This window comes from Rhipicephalus sanguineus, chromosome 5 (assembly GCF_013339695.2).
Source record: "Rhipicephalus sanguineus isolate Rsan-2018 chromosome 5, BIME_Rsan_1.4, whole genome shotgun sequence".
Lineage (NCBI taxonomy): Eukaryota > Metazoa > Arthropoda > Arachnida > Ixodida > Ixodidae > Rhipicephalus > Rhipicephalus sanguineus.
This window is the reverse complement of record NC_051180.1, coordinates 22853069-22868073: the sequence shown is the minus strand read 5'-3', so window position 1 is coordinate 22868073 and position 15005 is coordinate 22853069. Positions and strand designations below refer to the sequence as shown.

Genomic DNA, 15005 nt, shown 5'->3' with positions numbered 1-15005 from the left:
TTATTGTAATTCAATACAACACAAATTGATTATCATTTTAAAAACTCCGGACATAATTATAATGAAACCAGCATGACGTAATAATACGAAAAAGACAAAAGACACACGAGCACAATCACATTAAACAGTTTATCATGAACAATGATATTTAATACAACAGAAGTTCACTTAGCAGCTCCTCTTTAAATGTAGCTGCCACATGCGTGACCATAGCTCAGCAAAAAAGTTGGAGTGCACTCAGACTCACTCAGCAAATATATATTCTGTTCTGAGGGCTCACTCGGACTCAGACTCACCAAAATTTTCCTCAACCGGACTCACTGGACTCAAACTCATGAGCCTTTTACTCAGCTGGACTCAGACTCAGACTCACGGCTTGACTTTAGCCTGAGTGAGCCTGAGTGAGTCGACTCAGGAGTCCATAAGCGTAAAACTACCTTTTTTTAGATGTTGGTGTCAATGCTATTTAATGCCAATATCTCACATAATCAGTGCTCTACGATACGCCTTTTGATCTTATACCTTCAAATACAAGCTATCATTAATTCAGTAATCCAGTAAGGACATTTTTATGAAATACCCGACTCACATGAGATATTTTTATCAAGAACTTTCAGTGAAGAGTTTGCGGGGGGAGGTCATGGCACCCCTCCCAATTCACGTCTCTGACCAATAAATATTGATGTGGGGCATGAACGTGAGTGTGTTGACATATGTGTGAATCGATTTGACTACAAACGTAAGCCGATATAAGGCTGATAGTAATGCTGAAGATGAGTAGATAGGACCATAGGTCGGCAATAAAAGGTGGAGCTCACTCAGACTCACCAATATTTTCCTCAACCTGACTCACTCGGACTCAGAATCACCAAAAATTTCCTCAACGGGACCCACACGGACTCAAACTCACCCAAATATTCCTCACCCATACTCACTCAGACTCAGATCACGGGCCGATCTGAGTCTGAGCGAGTCTGAGTGAGTCGACTCATGAGTGAGTTTGCCGACCTATGTGCATGACACCAACTGCAATAACACATACCACAGTCAATGGGCACACCTTGGAAAACTCTAGTCGTACACAGAGATTAAAATATCATTGGGCTAAGCACTACCACCATGACGCGATGTTCTTCCTGTATAAGAAGGAAATATAGTAAACTTCAAACTTCAAGTATTTTTTATACTACTGCCTCAAGTGAACTAGTCATATTTGTACCTACATTTTGTGATTTACCACACAATCAAGGCATTTTAGGTCTGAGACCAAGCTAATTGTTACAATAGTGTCATAAGAATATACAGAAGGAAAGGTGGTACAAGCGACTGCTTGTTCAGCTTGAACAAGGAACAGTGAACACTCCTGTTTGCCACCTGCTTGTGCTGCCCTTTAGACCATTTATTTTCAAAGTACATGCCTATTTAATTACTCTATTGTTCTCTTTAGAAGTCACAGCCTGCACTGGTAAAAAAAGCATAGCGAGGGGTGACATAGTTGTTGCCCCTTACTTTGTACAGGCTTAACAGGTCAAAAACAGATGTCCAAAGTCTTCAACTATGACATTGTGAGTTGTGCTTTCCACAACAAAGGCATGCATGTGGTCATCAAAATAGTTTGTCTTAAAGTACGAAGTGAAAACAAAATATTTTTGGTCACAAGCCACAATCAACGTGACCTGGGCAAAGTGTGGAAGGTCATCATCTGCTATAAATACAGGTAGCACACAACAGACACTGATTTTTCTTCGCACACTGTGATAGATGTTGCCCTGTGCATATTTTTCACAGGCATGTCAAGCTCCTGCAGTCTGTCTTCCTAAAGATCTGGCAATGAGTTTACGTCTATTCTTACTGTGCCTATGGCAGCCACAGATCCTAACGGTTGGGTTAATGAGTATACATAAGCTTCATCTGATGTTGGCGGCTCAGGGTTCCACAAATGCTCTTAAAGTTACGAGTTTTCCTTGCAATGGACTTGAAAAATTTATGCTTTGCCTCAAAGTGCATACAGGAGAGCCTGCACAAAGGACCGTACAAAAGAAGAAGCCTTGGATAATGAATCATGTAGTGCATTTTTGGTATAGCGTTTACATTTGGAAAAGTTTCCCTAAAAGCAGTGTAAAAATCATCGAGTACTTGCAATTGTGCAGCTGCACTACTGCACATATGAGGTGCAAGAACAATGTCAGCCAAGGCAGACAGCAAGAGGTACACATTGTATGCATCGTTTCTCTTAATTTGCAACAATATCCCCCAGAAATAATGAGAAAAAACGAAAAAAAACAATTAATGGCTTATGTGCCAAACACTGATTGATGGGAGGTGGCATTCTTGACTTCTTGTCGCATCCTTGCAAGGGAAATGAACTGAGCCTTTCATTTAGCTGATCGAGAGCGAGTACATGGCTTGATATAATGTGCCGTACAATATATGTTTCATGGCAAAAGAAATCACTCCTTCAAACAGGTCATGCATAACATCTGGTGGAAGGCCTTTTTTCACATCAAATGACTTAAGTGAACTTAGACAGCTTTCACCATTGACACTGCTGAGGTTTGAATCTGTTTTGTTGAGCATGCATTTCCCTTGTTCTGATTATGAAATCCTCTTCATGCCACTTCTCACCAATATGTTCTGTCTTTGCCAAACAAAAACATCAGATAGGCCCTGATGAAAAGCATTCACGAAAATCACCTATCTCATGGCTAGACAACTTATCTCCATCACCGATCAAAAAAATCTCCGTACATATAACGAAGGGACCCTTTAACAAACTGTCCATCTATCTCAAGTCCATGAAATTCTAGCTGCTGAAGGTCCTCAAGCAGTGACTGAATAATCTTGTGCAAGGTGAATTTTGCTACAGTGGCAGTTTTTACAAGAAGAACAAGATATTTGCTGTCAACTTTTGAGCGAAATTGGGGTGGGAATTTAGACCTGTCAGATAACCAGCCAGGACTTTATGCTTTTCTCGTTTGCTTCCAATTGGATTGTAGAGTTCAAACTCATCAAAGTAAAGTTACGATCTAATCGACACATTACGACCTAATCGACCGCTATCAAAGAAAGCCGGGAGCGCGACACCAGTCTCAGAGGCCATGCAAACACTCGCGCGACCGAAATCCAATTTCGATTTCGAAGGCCATGCGTTGTTTTGAATCATTGGCGCTGTGGTCGCTGTGGCGTGGGGCGCGCATGCGCGTTGTGTGCGTTGTATGGTTTGGCGCCTTTTCGTCATGTTTGTGCGTTTTCGTTCTCGCTCTGCCAGCTGTGCCTGGCTCAGCGCCTATTTCGAACCCATGCGTGCGCGTTTTGGAAGTTATGGCAGGATGCGTTTGCCTCGTCGTGCTGAAGGATGGCCAGCGGAAAAATGTTTCACTCCCTAACGGTGCCTACGGCGAACTGATGGATGCTCTCGCTTCCTTAACCAACATACATGACAAGACCTTGGTAAGTTTTAATCAAACTTTCGTTTCTTGCTTAGTGCCGATAAGTCGTGAGATGTACAGTGTCAATTTTTATGAAAGGGAACACGGGAGCGCATGGCCTGCGCTCTCCGACGGCCGCCGTAAGCTCCGTCAACCGACAGCTAACGAAAGCTTGCCCGCTTTTGGCGTCATCTATTGGCTAACAAAATAACGAATCATGGCTGGTTGAGAAGCGCCTTTAGATAACGCTGGCTCTCGGCTCGCGTAAGGGCAATTCCTGCAGCTCGCGCAGTGCTAGCGCGCCACGCTCGATTTGTTGACAGGCAGACGACGCGCTGCAGTATAAGCGGTATAAGTGTTCTGTGGCGCTGCCTGCATCGCCCGTTACGCGAGCCGAGATGCAGCGTTATCTAAAAGCGCTTCGCAACCGGTCATGACTTGTTATTTTGTTTGCCAATAGATGACGCCAAAGCAGGCGAGCTTTCGTTAGCTGTTGGTTGACGGAGCTGAAGGCAGCCGTCGCAGAGCGCAGGCCACGCGTTCGCGTGTTCCCTTTCATAAAAATTGACACTGTACTGCATGCATACATAACAGTTCTGGCGCGTACTGCCACTGTGGCGTGCAAAGTGATTCAGGCTCTTTGGTAATCCTTTTTGAAGTTTAAAGAGACTAGCGAAACCGTTGTCATTTTATGCTTGGTTCTGTTGAATGACTTGCAACGTGAATATAGCTGAAGGCAAAACGAAGAAAAAGCTCGCTGCTTTATGAAGGAACGTCACGCCATACATTTTAGTTACAGTGTTCGTTCTTTAAGAGTGCGTAATTGTTCTTTTGAATTAGCTATTTGATTAGGCTCCAACATATTTTCGCTATTTTTCATAGTTAAGCCGTGGTTTAGGCTAATTCAGTGGCAAAATTTTGTATTCGGAATTTTTCGTTTCAAAAAGTCAGAGTAGTGTATGTGTGTGTGCAAATGAGAGCGCGCATGTTCTTTAATCTCCCTGTACCCCGCAGCTTAGATGCGTGATAGCTAGAGCTCTGTGTTTTCGGTGTTTATATTTCTTGAAAGTCGGCGGGTGTTTATCGGAGTTTATATTTTTGGCGGAAATTCGGCGTTTATCGGAGGTTATTTCTCGTAAATCTCCAGTTCTCCGAAATTCGGAGTTTTTCATTATTCTCAAAACTCCAAAATTTTAGATCAATTCATATCTAAATACTAAAATATCAAAACTCACGAAGCACATTTTTTCTAGAAGGTTTGAATGCGCAAAAACATATATGCACAAGCGAAATACTTCAACACAAAACACCTGCATTTGTGTGTATAACAACCTTAGCTTAAAGCTTATTGTAAAACACGCAAGCATACTTTGCGAAGTTGCTGTCAGTGATCGAAGCGCGCTCCTTTCGATTGACGACTCTCAGCTTTGAAAACGCCCTTTCAACGTTAGCGCTAGAAACAGGAAGTGCCAGAAGACGCAGCACATTGCGAGAAAACACTGGCCACTGGACATGTGTGAAGTCTCCAAAACGACAGGGATTCAACAATGTTACATATTTCATAGCACTGATAGTTCGCAAAAACACTCAGGAGCTGGCTCATGTCGTCAGTTTCAAGAAGCACCAATTGAAAAATAGGCGCATATGTTTGGAACGCACAGGGCAGCTCATGCTTCACATTTGGATTCACAATTTGAACACAGTATCAAAACGATTCTTTGCTGTACTGGAGTTGATTGCACAGGTTGCTCTCAGATGTCTGTCTCCACTTTTCGGCGACAGCAGCGTAGTATTGTGAATGTTTGCGACAGTCATTAAGCGGTCATTCTCGTCAAGGAGGTCGAACAGACTTGTGACATCTGATGCGAAGACCTCAGTTGGATCACGCCACTGACTGATGAGTGCGTGCAAACAAACCCCCAGTATGGGATAAACTTGGTGTGCCAGGGTACTCTCAAGTTCCTCTGCCTACTTCCTCTGCCTCAAGTTCCTTAATGATTGAGAGCACGGCACACGAATTGGGTCTACTGAAACCTCATCTTAACAAGCAAGTCGTGTACAGCTTCAGGCGATGAAATAAGACTCTTGTGCTTCTCACACTTCGTTCCGTTGGCTTTGTCGTTTCCCAATAAAGACAAAATGGCGCGCCAGTAGTCCAAGATATCTTCTAGAGCTTCATAAAAAGAGAACCACCTCGACGGACATACGGTTTTAAGCGACTGAAGGACATGCCCATGGCCAAGCACACAAGACCAAACTTAAGGTGCAGCTCCTGCAACGACTTCAACAGGGCAGGAAAGGGCACAACAAAATCTTGAACTACGTTAAACGAGCTCGTCCTGATTCCATCCTCCAGAGCGTTGCTGAGTACGTGGCACGGATCTTTGAAGTGAAGCGCCTTGAATTCAGGGTTGGAGAGTTGCAAGTCCTTGTGAAGCTTCTGCATGTAGGAAGCTGAGTCGGAGCACAATACAGCTACGTTGCCTAATACAGGTATACGCGCGGTAAACTTTAAATCGGTTGAACCAGAATGTGTATCAATGAGCGCTTAAAACTCTCCCTGTGGATAAAGAGCGGACAATATAATAAAAAGTTGGGCAAGTTGGTGTTGGTCCAGGTCATATTGGCCCTTGAAATCGGAGTTTGTCGGATAAATCCGAATTGTCAAAAATTTTACCGCCGAATGTTTATCGCATTTATTTGGATACAACCGAAAACACGGAGCCCTAGTGATAGCTTATACATGTTATCAGTATGATATCACGGCGCGGCTGAGTGAGACAAACAACAAACCATGTTTGATCTTCCGCTGTAACATGTATTCAACTTATTGAGTTTTTGAAGCTTCAGCCAGTCATTGCATGCTGATTTACGCGTTTTCCTGTAATCTTGCACTGATTTTGCAACGTGGGCTACTGAAGTGCACTCGGAGAAAGTTGCTACATTAACATGTTGATTTAACAGATCCAAATGTATGATGAAGAGCTAGACAACTATGTTGATCTTGAGGAAGGAAGTGACGTACCAAACAAGGCTAAAATAAAATTGGCGCGGAAACAAGGCCTTCATGTTGATGTGAGTACTGTTGCAGGCTGGCAATATCTCATTTGTTTTCTGCAATTCTAAGCAGGGGTTTTATCACGGTGTAATTTACAATGTGGAATGTTACAAAGAATTGGCATACAATATTTAGCGAGAACAGGATCAAACAAGCAAAATAAAATTTAGGAACTGAGTAAATTGTGGCAGGTGTACTTTTACAATATCCAATGCCAAAAAGCAAATGCCATAAATTTAAGGAAAACCAGACACCAACACAGTGGCTTTTGGCATTCGGTAGAATTGTCTGGCTTCATGTGTGTACATGGACTCACAATGTTAAAGCAATCAACAGCTCCTTTGCTGCAGTAGGCATTCACATCTTAACTCTCTTTTTGTCTTCCCAAATGTCTATTAACCCACTTCGCGTTACCTCATGTTTGCTTTTTGAGGAGTTACAACATAAGTTTCCCTTTTGCAGGGTGCCAGCCCTGCGTTGACTTTTGTGCAGAGTGCAGGAGGAGCTGTGGAAATGGCCGAGCAGAGGTATTGTTAGTAGCGAAAGTAAAAAGAAAAAAATAAAACTGACAGACATGTAGAGAATCAGTTTTTGCTAATTTTTTCATAACTTCAATTTTAAAGCACTCTGTATGTTATTTTGCAGTGCCGTGACAGAAAACGCGCAAAACGTGCAGTCCATCCAGTCGGTGCCACTGGAAAAGGAACGGGATTTTTTAGGTTTTGTGCTCCCTTCTTTTGGGCACTACGACGAGGTGCTGAGGAGAAAAATACAAATAAATGGCGCTGTGCGCCGTGCCATAGTTGACAAGCTCTTTGGCGCATACATCAAGATCGCATGGTAAGCACTCCATGTATGCTTCTTTTCTTTAGCTATAATTTGGTAGTTTAACTATTCAATGGCTCAGCTGCTCATCATGAATGAGCTGTAGGGAACTAAAATTGTATTATAGAAGTTTTAGTGGTTGCCTTTGTTTCTCCTAGTTTGTAACAGCTGTGCACTTGTTGGTTGCAACCATACTGTTGTCAATTGAGAGCCAAAAAAAAGTCTTGAGCATCGTTTGAGCATAACTTTGAAGTTATGAAATGTTCTTGTCACTGATCTGGCAGTTAAGCAGCTTTGAGGCTGTATCAAATCTGTGGAAGAACATTCAGAAGTGTGCTTGATTATAAGCTCGAGCGCGCATGGGACCTTACAAAACTGTGATGCATGCTCTGCACACAGCAACAAGTGCATGGGAATGTCACATCGATTATTTGGCTATTGCAGCTTGTATATGCTCTTCAGTGACCCCACCATTGTAGTTTTCCAGCGAAAATTGAGGCAATGTAACGAGTTGACTTCAGGCTTTGTGACATGGTTGCAGTTTTGCTTGCATATAGGCAAGTTGATGTTAGTGTTTTGTTACGACTTATTTCAGTGGCCGATGAAACACCGGGCTTCTGTTATCGGGGGTTAACTGAGTTTAATAAGTATTAGGGTACAGGAATAGGCGAGGCTACATGGAGGTAGGAATGTAGAGAGAAGTGTTCAGAGGTGGAGAAGTGGCCCGCGAGCAAGAGGGCCAGAAGAAATTTAATACATCAGCTTGGAGTTCGTAGAGGAGCCCTCAAAGGGGAACTCCAGTGCATTTTCGACCATATTGAGATGGTGCCGGTTTCAAATAGTAATAGAAGTCCTGTATCAGCTAGGGTGGTTCATTTTGCTGAGAGACTCCTCAACAATTTTAAATAGACATTAAAAGATCAGTCAAAATCGAAACAGGGAGCTGCTCCGTGGCGGGTATGCGATGACGTCACGAAATACGCTGCACGCTGCCACGACTAGCCAGGGTGTAAACATAGCACACGTGCTTCTCCTATCGCACAAAAAGCAAGCTGGTAATGTCATCCGACGTGGAATCAAGCTGTGCCAGCCTGTCTGAACTTACCAGTGACAAGTTCAACGATGATCACGGCTACTATCTGAGCGCGGGAGCATCGCCTTTTGATTTCGACCCGCCGGCGCATGATGTAGCTGACATCTCCCGCATCGATCTCCTCGTTGCTCAATATTGTGCGTGCTTACTGTAAGACCCGATGTCAGCGACGACTAACATGCTGTGCAGCTGACAAAACCGAACAACTGTGCTCGTGTCGTCGCCACGTAGAAGAAAGCACACACTGCATGTGCTGGACGAGGCGCGGCTGGAAAAGAGTAGGCACGTTACATTGGCATACACAGGGTAGCCCGCGTTTACAAGTGTGTTTCCGGAATTGGCTACCAAGTTTTAAAATTTGTTTTCTTGAAAACTAAATTACTCACGGTTGTACAATTTGCCACATATCATCAAGGTACTGAAGAGAACATATTTGAAAGTTTTATTGAAACTGGTGAATATCGAAAAATTGCCGGATTCCTTTTAAGCGTGACTTCTGAGATATGAAGGTGCTGAAGCACATCACAACCAGCATGTTGGGACCTATGTCATAATGACAACCACCATGTGCATGGATTGCCTACTTAAAGGAGTACTGACACAAAATTTTGAAGGCGAGATAACTTGTGGGATAGATTTGTGTGGACACACATGCATCATCTACAAAATATCAATGGATAATACAGCCTAGAACTATTTAAAATCAATTTCAAAGTATGTGTCGTGGCACTACAAGTGAAACGTGCTTCTGATTTCCTTGTAAACAACCAACCGCCACCTGCGTCACGAGTTTGTGTTGGCTGCCGTTATCCTTGTGAGCGCTGTCTCCTAGCAGACCTTTTCAATGGAAAGAGGGGGCAGGCTTGCACGGGAGTAAAAAGGCTGGTGTCCTTGCCTCGGCAGTGCATTTTTAGGGGATCACATATTTTTCGTTGAAGCCTTCGTTGAAAAGAGCTGTCAAGGCGGTGCTCATGTGCACGAGGTTTTTTGTCCTCACGTAGCCAACTTATGTTTACACGAAAACCACTCTAGGTCCCATCTCGCTCCGCACTCTCTGAAACTGAAACTGCGACTGGGCGGTATAAAACCCTTCCCAATAATTAACCCTAGTGCGCTCGAGCAAACGAGCTTTCCAGCTGTGATAAGTGGATTATTATCTACTTATTGCAACAGAAAAAAGAAGGTGCAAAATTTTTGTGTTGGGGGTGCTCCTTTAAGAACTGTTTTAGGCAGCTAACAAGAAATATACGGTTATCAGCTTTACAGCCTTACCAAGATGGCTTTAGTGGTAAATAATGCTCACTCATAACAAATTTAAAGAAAATGAGATTTTATTGCAGTTGGCCCCTAGTTGTACAGTGAAAGCGAGCTAGACAATCTGGTTGGATCGTTAGAAGATTGCTGCCTTGAGATTTTACAATGTTGTGGAGAATTTGAACATAAAAGGTTCACAGTAAAGAGTTTCTTACATTCACTAGCAAGCATTTCATAAGATAATGAAAGTAAATGGTAGCATGACCTAGGTTTGGCCCATGGTAATTAGTTAATTTTATAAATGGGTACTAAGAATATAGCGAGCCACTCGAGAACATGCACTAAACCAAAGGAACTTTAGGCTCATGCTCACCAAAGTGGAAAACGTTAACAGCATTGGTTGTCAAGTATTTGAGTATATGTATATAGAATACAGTTGAAACTCGACTTATTGAAGTGACGAAGGGGCTCGAATTATTTAATTGAATCAGGAAGTTTGTAAAATTGAGGGAGGGGAATCTGAAATTGCAGCGTAGTGTCACCCAAAACCTACTGTGGCATTTTATTTGCCACTAATACACGTTTGCACATGTGAAAAGTCCACGAGGGCAGTCCGAGCAGAAACTCGTCCGATGTGAGGGCGATACAGTGAGGAAGACGGCCACATGCAGCTACGAAAAGCTGCCGATATTCAAAGACAGGGAGAACGAATGCATTTAATGTGCGAGCAGGCAGAGCAAGAAAGTTTTATAGAGACTATTGGTGCCATCTGCTCCATAAATTATTAAATAACAAAAGTAACCATCGTGTTCGTGTGGGAGTATTTCTAGAGACAGCAAGCGCTATCTGCCTCGCGCACTTTGATACGTAAAAGCGCTGCTGGCTGCAGCGTGCTGCCTTGTCAAAATAAAACTAGTCTGACTACCACGTTACTGATTTGGTTAATGGTCTAAAGGGGTACTCATACAGTAATTTTCAGTTGTCGTTTTCTTTGTGCCAAATGAAAAGCCAAGCCCTCAAGAGCCTAGAAGCCCATCCTGAAGAAATAATTATAGTATGTTTTTAAAAGCTAGTTTTGGTTCCTACTGTACCCGTGCATCAAAACACAGTGTGAGCTTCTCCTCATGCTCTAGCACAAGATATGATATTTGCATGACCACTTCACCTCATGTGCTAGCACAAGATATCGTGATATTTTCATAACCACTTCACACCGTGGCTTCGTTAGTGGGGCACGAGTGACAATTTCAGGTGTTTCAGTGACACACAAGTGGCCATTTCGGAAATTTTGGTACCCGACATCACAACTAGCCAGACTGCTGCATGTAGTCACCAAAATTAGTACTGTAGCCTGACGCCAAGCTAATGTTGATTCACCATGGGAAACTTGGAAGAATACCTGAAATTGACGGTTTATCCAAACAGTTGTGTCTTCTGAGGGAATATACGATGCTTTCATCATTTTTCCATATTTTTGTTCAATATCTCCCCTTTAAGCCCCAAACTTAATATTGCTGAAGTTTTGCGGAGAAAAGTGGCATTTTACCAGTGGTTTAGTATAATGCCATGTCTGTGGGCATTATACTAAATGTGAAAGAGGCGGTGGCCTAGCTTAATAATGCAACATGTATTACACATTGAAGTCTTTACACAAGAAGATCAATCATAAATAGTAATATCTGGGGTCAGGCCCGTAGCCAGGAAATTTTTTCGAGGGAGGCCCACTTGCTGGAAGCCTTGACTATTTGAGAAAAACGGCTACTTTCATGATTTATTTTTGATAAAACACCATGTGTCATCAAAATTTCGGGTTTGGACGCATCAAACTGCAACATTTAGTTTAATTTTCATAAATTTTAGGTGGGAATATGCCCTGCATTATGCCAGCCTGCTTTGCTATTTTTGCAACATCTGTCTGCCAGTCTACAAGCAATGAGGCATCCACTCGTGCATAAAGTTTTGCTACATCATTAAGTGACAGTTGACCACCCAATTCTTTGTCTCAGCTTTTCAAGTACAATGATATAGCCTTCACCATTTCAGGAGTGTCATAAGCCGGAGCGCCACCACATATTTACCAGTTTGCCACAGACATCCTTGAAACAAGGACCCTTCAAATTGCAGATCAAATTGCTGTTATGATTTAACCTGTTTTTTTTATAGGTGCTGCCATTTTTTTTGTTTTGATGCTTTAGGTGGGATCTACGGTAACATGTAGAGCAAAATTTGTATTTATGTTGATACAGAAGTGATGTGCGCTCTCATTTTGGTGAAAATTGCATGTGGACATTCCAAATTTATGATAGATTTGCCATGAAAATTTCAGAATGCTCGTCATAGCGGTACAGTCATGCTCAGTGCAGGAAAATGAAGGACGATAGATGGGCTAGCTAGTTGATATGTGATGAACCCAATGTAGCTCTTAAAGCAATGCTTAACAAAAATAGGTAAAAAATGACAAAATACCACTTGAAAGGTGCTAGTGTTCAGATAAACAGTTTATTTCACATATTTTAAACAGTTGGGTGTAGTTTTGGTGGATTAACAGTGCGTGACAGCTGCACGTCAGAGTGAGAGGGGCACATCGACAGCTGTGAGATTAAATGCCTCCCTGGCAAATGAGAGGTGCATGTTTTCCTGTTCTGGTTCTGCTACCTCCCTTTTTCCGCCTCTCATCTGCATCGCACTCAACAGCTTTCACAAAGGCACTGAGGTGTGCCACACCCGTTCGGGCCTTTACCCCAACCAAGAGCGTTGTTCGCTGTCGGGGCCGATCATACGGGCTCTAGGAACCATAGTGAAAGCAGAGCCAGTTGAGAGATGCAGGCAACGGCTGGCAAAGTTGGCACTCCCATTGCCAGGGGCGTTAAGCATCACCTCCTCTACTTCACAGCATGGCCGCTGCACAGAGCAGTTTGTGAAAAACTCATTCAATTCATTCTTTTCCATTAGTTTCTGCCTGAAATGAAGGTTGTGGCTACAGAATGTGGCACCCAATCTTTCAGTATGGCTGAGAATCTAGGGGGCAAAAATTTTGTTCAGTGTTTCTTTCAGCAACATAAAACCGTGCATACTGGGCCCTACATGGTGTCTGGTTCATTAGTTCTGTTTAAGTTTGGTGCTATAATGGTGCCGTCAGCTATATCATTTGTGTAGTTAGTTCCGTGTGTACACCTGCAACACTGATGAATTTTTCAATGATTGTTATTAATGTATGTGTTTAAAACTTTACAGGAATCATGGGTGATGGCCCTGAGGAACAAGTTCCAACAACGCAAGAAAAAAGCTACAAAACTGCTCGGAGGAAATTCTAATTCGAAAGAAACGCCGTCTGCCAAAGCAAATGCAGGCACCATCTGAAGAAGTGGCAAACAACAAATTGTGCCGTCTTTTTGCGAGTTGCTTTGAAAAATATTTCTTATATCTTCTGATGGTATCTTGGTGTAGCAGCTGCAGTACCACTGGTGCTGCGCTATTATTTAGTGCGTTGTGGCAGCAGACTTCTTAAATAACTAAGGTGACAAATGCAGGAAAAATAAATTAGTTACATTGTGCAATAAAAGCTCATCAATTTGGATATCATCAGACGAAAAAAAATGACCGAATTAACAGAGTGCCTTGTTATTGAAAGTATCAAGAAAACAATAAACAAATGCCTGTTACGTTAATACACTTTCATTTTCTGATAAATAAGTACATCCTGTATTTCTGTGCATAAGAGCAGTGTAAAAGCCGCATTAGTCATCCTGTGACTGCGTTCACATTGTGACCATGGCACAAGACTCCAGTGTTTAATTAGCCTGAAGTGTGCTCTACACCCCTCCCTTATAACGTACCGCCGCCACCACCACCACGTATCTGACGGTACTTTTTTCTCTCATAAAATGTTTGGCAACTGATTGTTTGTTCATCGCGACATAGCAATAAAGTTTTATGTCAGCATGAGGACTGCGGCTGAAAGCTCTTGGCATTCAACAGCTTCTGCGTTGTTTGAGTTTTGTGGCTTTGCGCGCGCAATAAAGTCCAAAGCTGCTGAGTGCCGAATTTGCATGCAGAGAATACACTAAAGAATGTTACGTATCATATTCGCAGTGTCACATCGTAGCGTGCGATGTTGTGAATATCACACGTAGCATTCGTAAGGGTATCGCTCCGGGGTCGAGCAATGCGAAATGTGAGTCGCACCGTGGCGTGCGCTTCGTTTCAATAAAACCGAGGTCCTTGCTCTAACATGAGTGCTGACTTTACCTCAGGCCCATTAAACGTCAATGTAGTCAGCCTGCCCAGTAAGAGCACGATTTGCACACAACTACTTAATTTACAAAAACGTGGCAGTCCACCTCGTAATGCTTCACACAAAGCCAAAAAAAATGCAGCATAGACAGCTGCTTGCTGTGTGCTTCGCATGAAACAGATTCCCATGATGTGTGGGACCTGCTGAATTTTTGGATGAGTGATTGTCTGCATTCTTGTAGTTGCACTGCACCATTTCATTTTATATTTCTTGCATTTCAGGACTGCAGCCATCTTACTACATATGGAGAAACCGTTGAGTCCTTGCAAATTCATAACGAAAGGCTCCAGAATAATGCAGCCTGCCACGATAAAGCAACAGGAAGGCCAAGGTTGCGGGCAACAGCACTGGACAGGCATAAAGAGCTTCGCAGCCTCACCCTGTCGGATGCTCTTTTACTGTTTCCATTTCTTGGAACTGAGGCATTGGTAAGTTCGAGCAAGACCCTTTGCTTTCTTTTTTGTTTGTCTGTTTTAGTGGCTCCTGTGTATCTCAGGCAGTAATTGCAGTGTCATTTTTATACAGGATAACATGGGTTTATGCTGCAGTGATGAAATCTGATATGAAAACTGAATGGTACTTCGGGACGAGTACTGGGTCAAACCTTCTCAACAGTGATAAAGGATGTAGACCAGAGCACAACAATCGACTGATACTGCAATGCATTAGTAAAAAACAGAATCATGGTTTAGGAAATAGAGTACCTAGCGTTCATCCAATCACCAAGACATGTGCTTCAGTCAGTGCAGCAATGTGGATAAGTCCAAATATTCATACAACTTCATTTGCCTTGTAAATGTGGGATATCTTCAACTCCTTAAAATACTGGCTGATATATTTATTGGCTGTTCATGCAAGGCGAAAACAATGATGCCAAAGAAGGGATTAGGAAACTGTCATTTGAAATAAGTTAAAGTGCAGTCAAACTGGATGAAAAGGCAGCTTTCTGCAATGCACATTGTTCAAATTCGTGTTGTGCTTTACTGAAATATCCACCATGTTCAGGTTCTCCAGTTTACTTTATTGCTATCCTCCTGTCAATAATACCAAGGA

The 15005-nt window shown here is 42.7% G+C and overlaps 2 protein-coding genes across 2 annotated transcripts in view; both read left to right on the top strand.

The window, feature by feature from the left end:
* LOC119393712 (hemicentin-2) overlaps positions 1-15005 on the top strand; it is a 181524-nt gene that overhangs the window by 139497 nt on the left and 27022 nt on the right. The gene's annotated exons all lie outside the window — the stretch shown is intronic.
* Positions 3232-13789, top strand: LOC119393357 (uncharacterized). Its single transcript, XM_037660333.2, has 5 exons — positions 3232-3450; positions 6393-6503; positions 6949-7013; positions 7132-7326; positions 12893-13789. Exons 1-5 carry the CDS (start codon positions 3322-3324, stop codon positions 12903-12905), a joined length of 513 nt encoding a protein of 170 aa, XP_037516261.1. The 5' UTR covers positions 3232-3321; the 3' UTR covers positions 12906-13789.